This window comes from Oncorhynchus tshawytscha, unplaced genomic scaffold (genome assembly GCF_018296145.1).
Source record: "Oncorhynchus tshawytscha isolate Ot180627B unplaced genomic scaffold, Otsh_v2.0 Un_contig_11974_pilon_pilon, whole genome shotgun sequence".
In the NCBI taxonomy this organism is placed as follows: Eukaryota; Metazoa; Chordata; class Actinopteri; order Salmoniformes; family Salmonidae; genus Oncorhynchus; species Oncorhynchus tshawytscha.
This window is the reverse complement of record NW_024608789.1, coordinates 1-19,049: the sequence shown is the minus strand read 5'-3', so window position 1 is coordinate 19,049 and position 19,049 is coordinate 1. Positions and strand designations below refer to the sequence as shown.

Here is a 19,049-nt window from a genome sequence, read left to right as displayed (position 1 = left end):
AAAGTTTCAAAGGTTTGTTGATGGGACAGAACCATGAATGCCTGTTTGCAGATCTTACCAGTTGCAAACCAAGAGCAAATGTAATATTTAATACCAAACGAGGGCACATATGGAAAAGGGTTATTTGCAACCGTTTCCCTTTCTCAAAAAAGAGAGGCATCAGCCAACGATGTCAGATCAGCATTTTTGAAGAAGCTGACCAGAGCAACACGTATCAAACAGTAAACTTATATAATAATGGAACTGTATTGATACAAGGCAATGATTCAAGCCTACAGGCTTATTGAGAATATGCTACCCTAAAAGCAGAAGCTGAACTCATCTCAGAAACTGAGGGAAAAAGTTAAGGAGGGAGATGGAGAAAAGCAGGCCCCAACGGTCCCTGTGACCCAGCAAGAAGCCCTCAGTGTCCTTCTTCCTCCAAACACGGAGAGTGGAGTTTAGACCAAAAGCTCAATTTTTGTCTCATCAGACCACATGACCTTCTCCCATGCCTTCTCTGGATCATCCAGATGGTCATTGGCAAACTTCAGACGGGCCTGGACAAGTGCTGGCTTGAGCAGGGGGACATTGCGTGCGCTGCAGGATTTTAATCCATGATGGCGTAGTGTGTTACTAATGGTTTTCTTTGAGACTGTGGTCCCAGCTGTCTTCAGGACATTGACCAGGTCCTGCCATGTAGTTCTGGGCTAATCCCTCACCTTCCTCATGATCATTGATGCCCCACGAGGTGAGATCTTGCATGGATTCCCAGACCGAGGGTGATTGCGCCAATAGTTGTTGCCTTCTCACCAAGCTGCTTGCCTATTGTCCCGTAGCCCATCCCAGCCTTGTGCAGGTCTACAATTTTATCCCTGATGTCATTACACAGCTCTCTGGTCTTGGCCATTGTGGAGTTTGATTGAGTGTGTGGACAGGTATCTTTTATACAGGTAACGAGTTCAAACAGGTGCAGTTAATGCAGTTAATACAGGTAATGAGTGGAGAACAGGTGGGCTTCTTAAAGAACAGGTCTGTGAGAGCCGGAATTCTTACTGGTTGGTAGGTGATCAAATACTTATGTCATGCAATAAAATGCAAATTAATTACTTAAAAATCATACAATGTAATTTTCTGGGTTTTTGTTTTAGATTCCGTCTCTCACAGTTGAAGTGTACCTATGATAAAAATTACAGACCTCTACATGCTTTGTAAGTAGGAAAACCTGCAAAATCGGCAGTGTATCAAATACTTGTTCTCCCTACTGTAGTTACTTAGTGTCCCTCAGGCTATAGAGAAAGTTTACTACCATCAATCAAACATAAAAATGTTAAACGGGACCGAGACTCAGGTGGAATCATCATTATGCATAAGCAGGACTTAGCACTGAATGAAATGAAAAAAGGTACTAATCACATTTGTCTTAAACTTAACAAAGGTACAATCTATTGTGACAATTATGTATACATATGTGCAGCTTATGCTCCTCCTTCAGATTCATCATATCAGTTTTTTTTTACAATCTCCATACAGAAATCATTACATTTCAGGCAGAGGGTAAAGTGCTTCTTTGTGGAGATTTCAATGCAAGAACAGGTTCTGAGCCTGACTACACTGATGTGGGAGGTAACCACCACATATTTGGACACCCGTCCTTGTACAGTAGCCCTATTATAAATAATATAAACAGTCCTGACCAAATACTGAACAAAAATGGGAAGGAGTTAGTGCATCTCTGTCGAGCCTTAGGACTGTACATGCTTAATGGTAGAATCAGAGGGGACATTTTAGATCAGTTTACTTACTGCTCAGCTCTTGGGACAAGTGTAGTCGATTATGCCATCACTGACATTGACCCCTCCTCCATTAGTGCATTCACTGACAGACCACAGACACCATTGTCAGATCACAGTCAGATCAACGTGTTTCTGAAGAAATTAACCGGCAGTATTCATTTAAAAAACGGCCCAATAAACTCTACAACATAAACCAATCGTACAGATGGGCTCCAAACAGTGCAGAGAGATTCATTGAAACATTGAACTCAAATGAAATGATGAACTCTATACTGTTTTTCAATAACTCACAATACCAAAACAATAAGGATGTTGTCAATTCGGCTACTCAAAACATCAACTGCATATTCCAAAAAGCAGCATCGAAAGCAAATTTGAGAAAACCAAAGAAATGCAACATCAGAAAAAAAAAGTTTTCGAAAAATGATTTGATAATGAATGTAAAAACAATTAGAAAACACCTAAGACAAATGTCAAATGAAAAACATAAGCAGCAAAACAACCCAGAGCTACGCTATGAATGCGTTGAAACTCTGAAACAGTATAAACATACACTGAAACGCAAGAAATTGAATTATACCAACAAGACACTTGATGAAATTGAAAATGCAATTGACCAAAATCAGTTCTGGAACATGTGGAACAATTTAAGCATGACAAAGCCACAAGAATTAGCCATACAAGATGAAGGAATTTGGAAAACTTATTTTGATAATCGAAACAAAAACATTCCACAAAAATACAGAACCAACTAGAAATTAAAGAAAAATGTAACATCCTTGAATCAGTCATTAAAAACAACCTAAATCCATTAGATTACCCAATAACCCAACAAGAACTAAATGAAAAAATAAAATCTATGAAATGAAATGCTGAAAAACACCTGAGTTGCAAAATGCTGTGCTTAAATTGCTCAACATGGTTTTAACTTCTGGCTGCTTCCCTGATGTCTGGAACCAGGGGCTCATCTCCCCTATCCACAAAAGTGGAGACAACTCGGACCCCAATAATTACAGGGGAATTTGCGTAAACAGCAAATTCGGAAAGGTTTTCTGTAGCATTTTGAATTCAAGAATTCAAACCTTTCTTCAAGAAAAAAATGTAATAAGTAAATGTCAAATTGGCTTTCTCCCTAACCATTGCATTACTGACCATACATACACCTTACACACACTAATTAATAAACACATCCACCAAAAAAAGAGGGCAAAATCTTTGCTTGCTTTATTGACTTTAAAAAAGCATTTGATTCTATTTGACTATTCTACAAAATTCTCCAAAGTGGGTTTGGTGGTAAGGTGTATGACTTAATAAAATGTATGTACACAGAAAACAAGTGTGCAATAAAAATCAAAACCAAAGAACATAATTATTTTCACAAGGGTAGGTAACAACATCTCCACCCTGCTGATCCTCAACACTGGGGCCCCACAAGGGTGCGTTCTGAGCCCTCTCCTGTTCACCCACGACTGCGTGGCCATGCACGCCTCCAACTCAATCATCAAGTTTGCAGACGACACGACAGTGGTACGTTTGATTACCAACTACGACGAGACGGCCTACAGGGAGGAGGTGAGGGCCCTCGGAGTGTGGTGTTAGGAAAATAACCTCATATTCAATGTCAACAAAACAAAGGAGATGATCGTGGACTTCAGGAAACAGCAGAGGGAACACCCCTATCCACATCGATGGGACAGTAGTAGAGAGGGTAGAAAGTTTTAAGTTCCTCGGCGTACACATCACGGACAAAATGAATTGGTCCACCCACACAGACAGCATGGTGAAGAAGGCGCAGCAGCGCCTCTTCAACCTCAGGAGGCTGAAGAAATTCGGTTTTGTCACCAAAAGCACTCACAAACTTTTACAGATGCACAATCGAGAGCATCCTGTCAGACTGTATCACCGCCTGGTACGGCAGCTGCTCCCACCCACAACCGTAAGGCTCTCCAGAGGGTAGTGAGGTCTGCACAACGCATCACTGGGAGCAAACTACCTGCCCTCCAGGACACCTACACCACCTGATGTCACAGGAAGGCCATAAAGATCAAGGACAACAACCACCCGAGCCATTGCCTGTTCACCCCGCTATCATCCAGAAGGCGAGGTCAGTACAGGTGCATCAAACCTGGGACCGAGAGACTGAAAACAGCCTCTATCTCAAGGCCATCAGACTGTTAAACAGCCACCACTAACATTGAGTGGCTGCTGCCATACATGCAAAAAATGTATCACTAGCCACTTTAAACAATGCCACTTAATATAATGTTTACATACCCTACAATACTCATCTCATATGTATATACTGTACTCATACCATCTACTGCATCTTGCCTATGCCGTTCTGTATCATCACTCATTCATATATATTTATGTACATATTCTTCATCCCCTTTACACTTGTGTGTATAAGGTAGTTGTTGTGAAATTGTTAGGTTAGATTACTCGTTGGTTATTACTGCATTGTCGAAACTAGAAGCACAAGCATTTCGCTACACTTGCATTAACATCTGCTTACCATGTGTATGTGACAAATAACATTTGATTTGATTTTAGTAATGAAAATACAGAAAAGATCATTCAAACTTTGGCTGCATCTAAATTCAAGTCTAAATTCAAGTCTGCAATTTAAAGCACTTCAACCCCCAGAGCTGAGCCCAGAAACGAGCCCTCTGTCAGCTGGTGTTGGACCTCACCAACCAAGCTGAGCCCAGAAACGAGCCCTCTGTCAGCTGGTGTTGGACCTCACCAACCAAGCTGAGCCCAGAAACGAGCCCTCTGTCAGCTGGTGTTGGACCTCACCAACCAAGCTGAGCCCAGAAACGAGCCCTCTGTCAGCTGGTGTTGGACCTCACCAACCAAGCTGAGCCTAGAAACGAGCCCTCTGTCAGCTGGTGTTGGACCTCACCAACCAAGCTGAGCCCAGAAACGAGCCCTCTCAGTCAGCTGGTGTTGGACCTCACCAACCAAGCTGAGCCCAGAAACGAGCCCTCTTAGTCAGCTGGTGTTGGACCTCACGAACCAAGCTGAGCCCAGAAACGAGCCGTCTCAGTCAGCTGGTGTTGGACCTCACCAACCAAGCTGACACCAGCACTGCTTCAAAAGAAAGAATTCCGATAAACAAAATGATGAACCAGTCAAAAAACTCATATTTACAACATTGGAAAAACGAAACAAAATCCCAAAGCCGACTAAATTGCTATCTGACCCTAAACAGAGAATATGAACTGGCTGATTATCTCTACTCTGTCAGAGATACGAAGCAGAGACAGATCCTTACCAAGTACAGGCTGAGTGACCATCAATTGGCAATAGAATCCCGCAGACATAAAAAGACATGGCTACCCAAAGAGGAGCGTGTATGTGGTCACTGCACGACAGGGGAGATAGAGACAGAGATGCACTTTCTCCTTTACTGTGATAAATATTCCTCACAAAGAGATTCATTATTCACAGAAATTACTACATTTATTCCAGGTTTTAACTTATTAAACCCAGAGGAAAAACTAAAAATACTCATGGGCGAAGGAGCTCCTCTTGCAGCCAAATATGTATTTTCCTGCCATTGCCGGAGGGACACTGAATAATAACATCTGCATAGTAAACAGTAACTTACTTATTATTACTATTATTGTTATTACTATTATAATTGTTGTTTATCATTCCAAATAGTAGTGGTATGGGTGGTAATGGTAATGATAGCAGTTTAATGATGGAAGTTGTAGTACTGATGTAATGGTGAAGATGACCATTTTTAGTTATAAGTTAGTTATAGTTTCATATTCCATATTTATATTTTTATATTTATTACATTTCTACTATTGACTGTTACCATTATATTGCTATTATTTTGTTTTAATTTTTGTATTATTATTTACTACCATTTTATATTCTTCTTCTTTATAATTGTATTACAATATATATTGTATACATTGTTGCTTTGGCAATATTGACAATGTTTTCATGCAAATATAGCAGCTTGAATTTGAATTTGAGACAGACAGAGAGAGAGAGAGAGACAGAGAGAGAGAGAAGAGAGAACAGAGAGAGAAAGAGACACAGAGAGAGAAAGAGACAGAGAGAGAGAAAGAGACGGAGAGAGAAATACAGAGAGAGCGAGAGAGACAGAGAGAGAGAGAGCGAGAGAGAGAGACAGAGAGAGAGAAAGAGACAGAGAGAGAGAAAGAGACAGAGATAGAGAAAGAGACAGAGAGAGAGAAAGAGACAGAGAGAGAGAAAGACAGAGAAAGAGAAAGACAGAGAGAGAGCGAGAGCGAGAGAAGAGACAGAGAGAGAGAGAGAGAGAGAGAGAGAGAGAGAGAGAGAGAGAGAGAGAGAGAGACAGAGAGACAGAGAGACAGAGACAGAGAGAGACAGAGAGACAGAGAGACAGAGACAGACAGACAGACAGACAGACAGACAGACAGACAGACAGACAGACAGACAGACAGACAGACAGACAGACAGACAGAGAGTGAGTGAAAGGAAGTGAGTGAGAAGAGAAAGAGAGATAGAGCAGCTCTACCTGCTGTCTAAAAGAGGCATGACATTCCTCTGAACAGAGCCTCTCCCTGTGCTCAGAAAGCTGCTCCTCTCTCCTCTCCACTACTGTATGGTAATACAACCTTCTCAGGCTTCCTTCCATTTAATAAAGAATTAATTAGACACAGAAAGTAGCATTACTAAAGACTGACTGCGCCCTATTCCTTATATGGTGCACTACTTTTGACCAGAGCCTACTATGAAGAGAATAGGGTGCCATTTGGCATGCAGATACTGTCTAATTACTGCAGACGTCCTCTAATTCCTACAGAAATCAATAATGATAGTGTTGGTGTTCTGATGCTTTGTAGTGAGAACAGGCAGTGTGTTTGATATGTGGTGTAAGTACTGTCTCTGGGGTAGACTCATTACACTGTTGGACGGGCTTAAAGCCAATAAGACCAGATATGAATATAGCTGGCATATCGTTCAGTCTACTTATTAATATTGCTAGCAGGCTGGTTATTATAATCCCTTAGAGTGGCCTAATGGTAAAGCCATAATCCTCATGGGGAGACACAGGGACTACAGGAGTACTGAGCTGCTGCTAATCCAGTGCTATTCTCTCACAGACCCGGGCTGCCTCCCAAATGTCACCCTATTTCAATGGGCTCTGGTCAAAAGTAGTGCACTATGCTTGGAATAGGGTGCCATTTGGGATGCAGTACTGAAGTCAGTCTCTCCAGAGCAGGGACTATCAAGGCTGCTGTAGTCAGTTGACAAGATTAGATAATGTACTATCTGCACTGTAGGCCTACTATATACAGTACCAGTCAAAAGTTCGGACACACCTACTCATTCAAGGGTTTCTCTTTATTTTACTGTTTTCTACATTGCAGAAAAATAGTGAAGACATCAAAACTACAACTGGAAACATATGGAATCATGTAGTGACCAAGAAAGAGTTAAACAAATTAATATATATATTTTAAATTCTTCAAAGTAGCCACCCTTTGCCTTGATGACAGCTTTGCACACTCTTGGCATTCTCTCAACCAGCTCCATGAGGTAGTAACCTGGAAACCAATAAAAAGAAGAGACTTGCTTGGGCTAAGAAACACGAGCAATGGACATTAGACCAGTGGAAATCTCTCCTTTGGTCTGATGAATCCAAATTTGAGATTTTTGGTTCCAACCACCATGTCTTTGTGAGATGCAGAGTAGGTGCACAGATAATCTCTGCATGTGTGGTGTGATGGTGTGGGGTAGCTGTGCTGGTAAAACTGTCTGTGATTTATTTAGAATTCAAAGCACACTTAACCAGCATGGCTACCACAGCATTCTGCAGTGATACGCCATCCCATCTGGTTTGGGCTTAGTGGGACTATCATTTGTTTTTCAACAGGACAATGACCCAATATACCTCCAGGCTGTGTGAGGGCTATTTGTCCAAGAAGTGATGGAATGCTGCATCAGATGACCTGGCCTTCGCAATCACCCGACCTCAACCCAATTGAGATGGTTTGGGATGTGTTGGACCGCAAAGTGAAGGAAAAGCAGCCAACAAGTGCTCAGCATATGTGGGAACGCCAAGACTTTTGGAAAAGCATTCCAGGTGAAGTTGGTTGAGAGAATGCCAAGAGTGTGCAAAGCAGTCATCAAGGCAAAGGGTGGCTACTTTGAAGAATCTAAAATATATTTGGATTTGTATAACACCTTTTTGGTTATTTCATAGTTTTGATGTCTTCACTATTATTCTACAATGTATAAAATAGTATACCATTAAGAAAAACCCTTGAATGAGTAGGTGTGTCCAAACTTGACTGGTACTATATATACTGTATATATGTGCTGTACCTCAAACTCAGCGTGTTTATGGACGTCTTCTGCTCTCTGTCTGTTGAGGATGAACTCTGCCTCGTTGGCAACACGCACGATGTGGTCCTTCATAGCATGACACAGCAATCTGGAACAGACAGACAGAATACTAGTTAGTCAGTCAGTTAACACATCTATGTGGTCCTTCATAGCATGACACAACAGCCTGAAAACACACAGACACATAGACAGACAGACCCCCCCCTGACATCTCTGGCCCTGATCGCTTCTCCTCCCATGGTTGAATGATTCCTCAGCCTGCCTGGCATACATGCTACCTGCTTCTGCCCACGCTTCAATCTTTTTAATAATTGAAAACACCCAGGCTTCTATGTGGAGATTATATGCCATTTTACACCCAATTAGGTCTGCTTTGCTAATTACAGAGCTTCTGATACCCTCTTCTGCATCCCAAATGACAACCTATAATAGCACTAGTCAAAAGTAGTGCCTACCTAGGTAATAGGGTGCCATTTTGGAAGTATCCTCTGTCTCGGGGAGAGGCCTCATAGAACTGCAGTCATCAGATTAGTGTTGACAAGCTTTTAACTACAACTACACTCTGAGTCCTGAATAATTCTCCCTCTCCTCGTTTAGACGTTAATGTTCTCAACTAGGATTGTAGTTAGTTAGCTGGTTATCTTAGCTAGTTTATTAGCTGATAGGTTAGAGAGAAATACAGGACAGTTTGGTTAGCTGTTCGGTTATCGTTCAGAAGACTGCAGATGGCTGATATGCTGGTTGGTTAGAGATAGCAGGTCTCTGTCCCAAACCCTGTTCCCTATATAGTGCACTACTTTTGACCAGAGCCCTGTTAAAAAGTAGGGCACTACATAAGTAATAGGGTCCCATTTGGGATGCAGTTCAGGTGTCCACAGTACAGAGATCGTGGTAGTGTAGGAGAGATGAGATCTGCCAGCAGCACCCTGGACAGCGCCGTGTGACAGAGTGGTAGAGTGGCAGTGTAATGGAGTGACAAAGCGGACAGGCCACAATTGAGTAAGGCTCTTTATCCAGGCCCAACATGGGGGCAGGGGAGGTGCCAGGGAGGGCTAAGACAGGGATGGGTTGGGCACATTGAGGTTGCACTGGGATATAGGGCTGGGCCTGGGGTATAGGGCTGGGCCTGGGGTATAGGGCTGGGCCTGGGATATAGGGCTGGGCCTGGGGTATAGGGCTGGGCCTGGGGTATAGGGCTGGACTTGGGGCATAAGGCTGACGCTGGGCAGTTTGGATGTAAGAGGGTTACACAGATGGGACACCAGATGGACATGGAGGCTGATCTGTTCTATAACACCCTGCCTGATCTGAACCTGCCACACTCACAGAGGGGGGGGATACACAGACAGAGGGGATACACTATCTTGTTTATACTGTTACGTCACACTGCCATACCAATTGTATTTACCTTAACCCCCATAGAGCACACTGCAGTACACAGTACAGCACCCCACACTCTAGGAGCTGGCAGCTTACTGCTAATCTACTGCTGCCACTAAACCTAACAACCTGCTCAGAGCTGGTGTGTGTGTGTGTGTGTATGTGTGGTGTGTGTACCGGAAATCCACAAAAGTCCACACAAGGATAGTAAAACAAGGAAAATTCTCCCTCATGGGGACATTTCCCAGCTATTTTAGGCTTAGGGGTTAGGTTTAGGGCTAGGGTTACAATTAGGGTTAGGGGTTAGGTTTAGGGCTAGGGTTACAATTAGGGTTAGGGGTAATGGTTAGGTTTAGGGGTCAGGAAAAATACGATTTTGAATGGACATTTTTCATTTTAGGTCCCCACAAGGATAGTAAAACATATGGTGTGTGTGTGTGTGTGTGTGTGCGCGGGGGCTTGGGTGCGAGTGTGTGAATATGATACCTACCTTCCCTCATTGATGAGCTCAATGAAGGCAAGGCCTGCATTTTTCTGGATCGAGTTCTGCCACTCCTGAGACAGGAGGAGGAGAGGAGAAGAGAATAGAAAGAGGAGAGGAGGAACGTTGGATAGTTAGTCACATACACTGGCTCCATGGCTGTATGTCAGACAAAGCCTTCCACAAGGTCCAGTGAGGTTACCTTTTCAAGACGCTGGAGAGATTCAGCTTTGGCAAAAACGTTTTGACTTGGATTAGGATGCTATATTGTTCTCTGATAGCTTGGGTGTGTACTAACACCCTACTTCAAATACAGAGACAGAGCTGTCTGCTCTTTCATTTGCTATTCAAACTCAGTCTGTAAACAGTTCAAGACATAAAAACCCACAGTTTATAACATTCTAATCAGCGCTACTAGGCGGTGGCTATAAAAACATATCAACGGGCAAATTTGCAATAAAAATCATAGGCAGGCAATAAAATAACAATAACATAGTGATAAAAACAACTATTATGGAACACTTTGCCCTGAAAGCTTCACAAATCAGAAAAATATTTCCAAAACCAAAAAACATGTACAATAAAGTCATGGTAATAATAATCTACAGAGTCTATGATAAATACATGCATCTCCCTGCATGGCTAGTCTCCACTGCAATTCAAATGGCCATCGCACATTCAATTGTTTCCTTACTTTAATTAGAAGCTAAGAAGGCATCAAGGTCATTGAATCCTTTCAAAGAGAAGTGCGGGCTATAAAAAGCTGAATCTCTGCCCGGCATGTGAGCTTGCCTCTTTTCTTCGCAAGCGTCCCAAATGGCATTCTATGCACTCCTTTGATCAGTCCTATGGACCCTGTTCAAAAGTTAGTGCACTACATAGGGAATAGGGTGGCATTTGGGACGAGACCTTCCTCTGTGAACAGATCAGTAAACACAGGAGAGATGTAATTGGGGATGAAACTGTATCCTCAGCCTTAAATACAGCCATTTCCTCTGTCTGCACACTGACAGATGACTGAGGAGAGGAGAGCCATCTACAGCAGTGTGGAGCCGGATCCTAGAGTGGCTGCGGCCCCGGGGCACCCCCCACCCTCCCCCCAGCACCATCACTACCCGGTCTGGGAATGATTAAAAAGCCGTTTGGGAGCGGAGGAGAGGGCCTTGCACTGTGGGAACCTCACTCACTGAGGAGCAAATGAAAGGGAAAACAGAGGAGGCCACAGTTCACAATAGAAAGACAATAGAGAAGGATATAGAAGGGGGAAAGGTTCCCAGTTTTCAATGCTAGCCAAGTGTCAGGTGTAAAACCAACTGAATCTCACGCATAGACGAGGCTAACAAATGAGATTGTGCATCTCAGAAACGGTATAAACAACAGATTGCCAAATAGTGTATGGTAGCATGGTAGTGCCATAGTTGCTGTAGTGTGGGACAGACTGCACCAGGCTAGAGAACACAGTTCCACCTCACACAGTCACCTTAAGTGAGAGAGACGGCATTGATATGCTGGGCATCTGGTCTCCACATGATTTATCCTGACCTCTATCTCTACTCTCTCTCTCTCTCTCTCTCTGCTACAGTATCCACTCCACAATAGGCTGTTACTGATTTGGACAGGGCTCATATTCGGCCAGTCTTCTGAGGATCTGTTCGCACCGCACTCACGTGACAAAAATATATATTCGGAAATCAAAGCAGATGTCTCATGCAGCGCCAGGAGAGTGACATCAGGTAGGAGGGGGAAAACTCAGTCTGAACCTCTATCTTGTCTAACTGAGTTACAGTACAGTAAACTCTCTGGTTACCGTTACAGATGCTTTCATCCCCAGAGTTTTTTTTCTTCTTCTGTGCAGCAGGGCTCTAAAGGGGCTGTGCTGCGATTGCAGGGATTTCAGGAAAGCCCATTGTTGCCTGTTTGAAGGGAATTAGGCCTGACATGCTTCTCCAGGAGGAAGCAACATGATCCTTCATGTAGATGCAGAGAAAAAGAGCCCAGAACCTCTGTCTATGGGCTGACCTGCAACAGAATCCAGAATATCTAGCTATGGGCTGACCTGCAACAGAATCCAGAATATCTAGCTATGGGCTGACCTGCAACAGAATCCAGAATATCTAGCTATGGGCTGACCTGCAACAGAATCCAGAATATCTAGCTATGGGCTGACCTGCAACAGAATCCAGAATATCTAGCTATGGGCTGACCTGCAACAGAATCCAGAATATCTAGCTATGGGCTGACCTGCAACCAGGGGGGCTCAGGAGCTCAGATAAAACAAACTTACAATCTGTGGTGTCTGGGAGTGTTTAACCTAGGAAGATTATCCTATTGGTTAAGGGGTCCTGAATTTCATTGTTTTAAATTGTTTGTTACACACAAGCCTCTTGCTCCTCTGCAGCCCTACATACAGCCCCAACATCAGTAGGCGACAGGCAGACAACAGTACTGTGGCGTCTCAATCCAGGCTGTCAGAGCGAGGCTGTAGTCTTTTATCTGCTCTGCTCTCCACATCTGGAGGCTCTCTGTCAGTAAATCTCCCGGGCTCCACTGCAGATCCCTGTGTGTTTAAGCTGTTACAAGAAACAGAGCTGTTTGACCTTCTCATTCACCAGGCCGTCTGTGAAGAGACACACAGTCTGCTGCCCGTCCAAGCCCCTACAGCCCCAGCCCCACAGCCTTGTCCCAGCCCCCTACAGCCCCAGCCACACACAGCCTTGTCCCAGCCCCATACAGTCTCAGCTCCATACAGCCTTTTCCTAGCTCCATACAGCCTTGTCCCAACCCCATGCAGCCTTGTCCCAGCCCCATACAGTCCTCCATGTCCTTGTCCTAGCTCCATACAGTCCCAGCTCCATACAGCCTTGTCCTAGCTCCATACAGTCTCAGCTCCATACAGCCTTGTCCTAGCTCCATACAGCCCCAGCTCCATACAGCCTTGTCCTAGCTCCATACAGTCTCAGCTCCATACAGCCTTTTCCTAGCTCCATACAGCCTTGTCCCAGCCCCATGCAGCCTTGTCCCAGCCCCATACAGCCTTGTCCTAGCCCCATACAGTCCCAGCCCCATACAGCCTGGTCCTAGCCCCATACAGTCCCAGCTCCATACAGCCTTGTCCTAGCTCCATACAGCCCCAGCTCCATACAGCCTGGTCCTAGCCCCATACAGTCCCAGCTCCATACAGCCTTGTCCTAGCTCCATACAGCCCCAGCTCCATTCAGCCTTGTCCTAGCCCCATACAGTCCCAGCTCCATTTCAGCCTTGTCCTAGCTCTGTACAGCCCTAGCTCTATACAGCATTGTCCATGCCCCAGCCCCATACAGCCTTGTCCCGGCCCCATACAGCCTTGTCCTAGCCCCATACAGTCCCAGCCCCATACAGCCTTGTCCCCCCATACAGCCCCAGCTCCATACAGCCTTGTCCCAGCCCCATACAGCCTTGTCCCAGCCCCATACATCCTTGTCCCAGCCCCATACAGCCCAATCTCCATACAGCCTTGTTCTATCCCCATTCAGCCTTGTTTTAGCTCCATACAGCCTTGCCCCAATCCCAGCTCCATACAGCCTTGTCCTAGCCCCATACAGCCCCAGCCCCATACTGCCTTGTCCTAGCCCCATACAGCCTTGTCCTAGCCCCATACAACCTTGTCCTAGCCCCATACAGCCTTGTCCTCGCCCCATACAGCCTTGGCCTCGCTCCTTACAGACTTGTCCTCGCTCCATACAGCCTTGACCTAGGCCCATACAGGAAAGTAACTACTGATGGAATCAGATCAGGATTAACCAGTTTCACTGTGCCCATCCCTGCCAGTGCTGCTGGATAAAGCTAGCTGTGGTTCCAACTCAGGCCAAGCAGATCCACTTTCAGCCTCTCTGACTGGTCGATATCTCAGGCTGGGCTTCATCCCAGGAGTCCCTAATGGCAGGAACTATTGGAGCCACAGTAATACTATCTGTGTCTGCGGTGGGGGAACAGGGGGAGGTGACTTTGTGAAGGGGGGGGGGTACACGGCTCTCTGACACTCCCAGACCTCAGTAAGTCCAGGAGCTGGGAAAAGAGGGTAGACATCCCAGAGCAACAGTGCTAGGTTAGCCTACAGAAAGACAGACCGCCAGAAGAGAGAAAGACTCATGGAACATTCCCTCAGAAACTTCAAAAGAACAGCAGTAACAGCGTGATTCACTACTGCAAGGCTCGGGCGGTTGTGTGAGTAGACAGAGAGGAATGCTCCTTAATCTCAGACCTCTAATAACAGATGCATGGGTATGTATGGGAGCTGACGGGCTGACTGGCTCCATACTGCAGGATTGGGTGGCTGTGCCACTGCAGGGGCCCTGGGCTCCGGACAATGTGCCTACTACTGCAGCCTCCATCCCTGCAGACTGGATACTCAGCGAGAGAGGCACCACCTAATGCCTTCCTTATGGACTGACTGACTGGCCCTGCAGAGAGAAGGTATGTTAACTATCTCCTGTTCTGTTCTTACTGCTACATTGGGACGGTGACCCTTTGAGACATAAGAGACTTAACCAATGATTCATGTAGACACTAGATGGCTGATAGGGGGTGATGTCTTGGCACTCCCCCACCATTGTAAAAAACATTTTGGAAGCTATAGAAATGCATTTATTAATGTCTACATTCATTTTGAAACATGTATTCTAATACAGACACCTTAATGCATACTTTAAATTATATTATGTGAGCTAAAAATACAAGTACAATTAAAAATATATTAAAACAATTCCTTAAAGTATACTTTTTTTAGATTGCTAATGTTAATGTCCCCACAGCAAGAAAAACATACTTAAACACATGTAATTTGTCCTTGAAACATTTATCTGAAACACTGTAGAATTCCATTCATTCCTAAGGAGGACAGCTCTACTGGGGAGTTCTAATATGGCCGATCGGTGGCTTCAGAGCCTCTCAGTGGCCAATACATAGCATTAACAATCCAGAGTTTATATACAGTGCCTTTACAAAGAATTGAGACCCATTGACTTTTTCCACAGTTTGTTGTGTTACAGCTGAAATGTATTACATTTAGATTTTTTGTTTGTAGAAAATGTTAGAATTATTTTTATTAAAAGCTGAAATGTCTTGAGTCAATAAGTGTTCAACCCCTTTGTTATGGCAAGTATAAATGAGTTCAGGAATAAAAATGTGCTTAACAAATGGCATATTAAGTTGCAGGGACTCATTGTGTGTCCGATAAGAGTGGTTAACATCCTTTTTGTATGACTGCCCCATCTCTGCACACACATACAGGTAATTGTAAGGTCCCTTAGTCGAGTAGTGAGTTCAGCTCATGTCACCAGGTTGACCTTAAAATGAGGGACAGGTTATTTATTTTTCTTAAAATGAATCACTAATCACATTCAATAAATAATCATCTTCAGAAATGACTTTGTCAAAGTAACAAAATAATGATGGCTTTACAGTGACGGTTGAGAACCTGGTGTTCAGAGTGTTAAAATCTTGCTAGAAATCACAAAGTGCACAGAAGGAACTTTGACACAGATTTATGGAGTTTTCAATGTCTATATTAAAGGGCATGTCATTTAATAATACAGGCTTTTTAAATGGAATATTGGTGCACAATCTCTACTTAAAAGGGAGGCAAAAGGGACTCATTTCGTGGCACGACCCAGAGACCTGGAGCTGGAAGCAGCCTCACCTTTATAGTGCATCACAGGGAGCAGAGGTGTGGAGGCGAGAGGGAGACGAAAAAGAGGACAGAAGAGATAGAGAAGAGAGAATGGAGGGAGTGTGGGGAAGAGAGGGATGTGTGAGGAGGTAGGAAGAAGCAGAGAGGGAGAGAAAATTAGGGATATGTGAGGAGAAAGAGAGAATCTCACCTGAGAGCAGAGCAACATGACCAGTTCCACGACAGAGGTGCTGGATTTCATACACACCAGACCTGGAGGGAAGACAGAACAGAGAGTTAGAAGCAGAGTTGTCATACAACACACATGACAGTCTTACTTTCCTTCATATAAGTCACTACGAAACCTCACCAATGACATGTGGGAGGGGCTAACATTGTAGTCACTACCAGAGAAGAAGACACTCTGGAGGAATCATTATGGGCTGGTGGGGCCAGGGCCCGTTGGCATGGTTACATGAAGACGTCAGTCAGTGTGATTGACAGCATGAGTCGACAACCAGGGATGAGATGTCAACATTTTGATAAACACACAGACAGACCATCTCAGGGATGTCAAACATCTCTTCTGTTTTACTGTTGATGCAAAGAAAGAGCTGCCAGGATCGGAAATGGTAAATTACCTAACATGTTACAATAATAAAAACATTTAGCTTCCTGAAACCACTGAGATAGAGACAAAGTGACAAAGAGTGTGTCCCAAATGGCACCCTATTCCCTCTGCAATGCATTACGTTGACAAGAGCCCTATTGGCTTTGATCAAAAGCAGTGCACTACATAGGAAATAGGGTGCTATTTTGGATGGAGACAAAGTAGACTATTGTATAATGTGAAGAGTGTGAATCTTCCTCCTGTTCTTGCACAGCACTGACACGGTCTGGGACTGAGACTGTTGTAAACAGGGGATGTGACCCTCTCTAGTTCACAGACAGCTACAGATGTCCTATTACACACACACACACAGACACACACACACAGCTAGTCTACAACGGCTGACCTCTTGTTACTGCAATGACCAGTTCTCCCATCACTCAGCTCTCTCTGACACAGGGGGTCAGGTGGTAGGGTGACCCTGCCCATAGTGACCCCGGCCCTACTTTGGTATGCTGGCCTAATGACCATGGACCCTGGCTGTACGCTGGTACACAAACTAAATGTTTTCGATTTAAACAGGGTCTGCCCATCTGAACAGGCCTTTCCTGTGAGCAGGGCAGGGTTAAATCATTGGAGTGAATGTGGAATTGTCGAGCAGTGTGCTGATGGGTTGGGCAGGGAGGAGGGGGTTCATAAAGAGGAGGCAGGGAAAGGAGAGGCAGGGGAGAGGAGTGAAGAGGCAAAAAGAGTGGAGGTTGGGGAGGAAGGGGGAAGGAGAGGAGAGGCAGAGAGAGGAGAGGTAGGGGGAGGGAGGAGAGGAGAGGCAGAGAGAGGGGGAGGTAGGGGGAGGGGGAGGGAGGGGAGGGGAGGAAGGAGAGGAGAGGTAGGGGAGGGAGGAGGGAGAGGAGGGAGGAGGGGGAGGAGGAGAGGTAGGGGAGGGGAGGGAGGAGAGGAGAGGTAGGGGAGGGAGGAGAGGAGAGGGGAGGGAGGGGGAAGGAGAGGAGCCAGAGAGAGGAGAGGTAGGGGAGGAAGGGGGAAGGAGAGGGAGAGGAGAGGCAGAGAGAGGAGAGGTAGGGGAGGGAGGAGAGGAGAGGTAGGGGTGGAAGGGGGAAGGAGAGGAGAGGCAGAGAGAGGAGAGGTAGGGGAAGAAGGGGGAAGGAGAGGAGCCAGATAGAGGGGAGGTAGGGGAGGAAGGAGGAAGGAGAGGAGACAGAGAGAGGAGAGGTAGGGGAGGAAGGAAAGGAGACAGAGAGGGGGAGGCCATCACAACGACAACTCTGTTCGATCAGGGCCTCCCTCTCAACTCCAAGTGCATCATGGGCCAGGGGCCAGGCCAGGGTGGCTGGACATAATTACCACACTGACAACATGTCTAGAGAGGGGGAGAGGAGGGGTGAGGAGGAGAGGAGGAGGAGAGATGGGGGTGGCTGAGAGGGCACTCGGGCTGCGACCCCGGGTAATTTGAGTGATGGATGGCTGGTAATTGCTACTAAATGGAGAGACTTTCCATCAGGGCCCTGATTCAGCCTGGGAGGAAAAACAGCCTCTGTTCCTTGGTAAAGGTCTGGGCAAAGCATCTCAAAGTAGGACTGATCCCATCTCTTGTACTATGCTTTATGAATACTGGCTCTGTTGTGTTGATGAAGTGTGTTGTGTTTGCCTGGTCTGTGCTCAGCGGTGAGGTGTGTGTATCTGCCAGCGTTCTGACAGATGGACAGACAGGCTGGTGAAGGGATCAGACAACATTCACACCTGTCAACTCTCCATAATTGTTAATCGTGTGTGCATGTGCGCGTGTGTGCGTATGCACGCGTGTGTGAGTGTGTGAGTGTGTATGTGGTAGCCCTCTCTGGGATATATTACTAGGCATCCAGCAGTGACACAGCAGCCAGTGGACATAAGGAGGGCCAGGAAAGGACAGACAGACTGAGGGATGGATGGCGGAAGGGAATCCACACACAGTTGGAGGAGAAACGAGAGAGATTCTACACAGCACCTGTACCTTCTATGAGCAGCTCTTGGCCATGGCTTCCCAACAGGGTCCTGAGAGGAACGGTGCAAAGTCCACAAAGATCTCCCTGAGGAGGGGGCCCACCTTCTCCAGAGCACGCTCCAACTTAGTAGTGATACTGTGGAAGAGAACAGAGCAGGAGATACAGAAAAGAGAGAGAGGAGGGGGATACAGAGAACAGGGAAAGAAACAGGGTTGAGAGAGAGGGTGAAGAAAAAGAGAGAGAGAGAGATGTCAGAGAGGAGAGGAAGAGACAGAGGTGAGGGAGAAAGATAACAGTAAACAAATGAGTATAAGGTTGGGTAGGGTTGTGTGGTGAGCAGAGCAGAGTAGAGCCCTCCACCTGGGTTTAGTACATGATAGTTAGAACATCCTTTCACACACAGCAGACAGAAAACATAATTGGTAGTACTGGTGCTCCCTGATTCAGAAAAATAAATCAAAATACTTGGGTGAACTGTTGAATCATAGAAATACAATGACAATTCTAATTCTATTGTTGGTTTTGTTTAAGTATGACAACAAATTAAAAAGGTATGTAGGAGTTATGACAAGGTAGGGAATCAAAGTGTTGGTCAGTGTTTCTCATGCGACCCTAATCATAGTTAAATAGATGTTCCATTCAGACAAAGATTTTAGAATAATCTATCTGTTTCAGCACATGTCGTTGCACCAACAACATACTGATCTACTATACCACCACTGGTGGCAACCTGTACTAGAATGCGTTGCTTTGCCTAGCTAGTTAATTTAGCTAACTGGCATTAAACTAGCTTGTTAGCGAT

General features: G+C 45.2%; 1 protein-coding gene across 1 annotated transcript in view; it reads right to left on the bottom strand.

Annotated features, from left to right (window-relative positions):
* LOC121843818 (neurobeachin-like) overlaps positions 1-18,296 on the bottom strand; it is a gene marked incomplete at its 5' end in the record, with an annotated part of 79,723 nt that extends 61,427 nt beyond the window's left edge. Inside the window, 4 exons of the mRNA XM_042313664.1 lie at positions 8,112-8,220; positions 10,003-10,067; positions 15,852-15,913; positions 18,256-18,296. Coding sequence (XP_042169598.1) covers positions 8,112-8,220; positions 10,003-10,067; positions 15,852-15,913; positions 18,256-18,296 — 277 coding nt within the window. The remainder of the gene's footprint in view (positions 1-8,111; positions 8,221-10,002; positions 10,068-15,851; positions 15,914-18,255) is intronic.
* Positions 18,297-19,049: the final 753 nt, after the last annotated feature.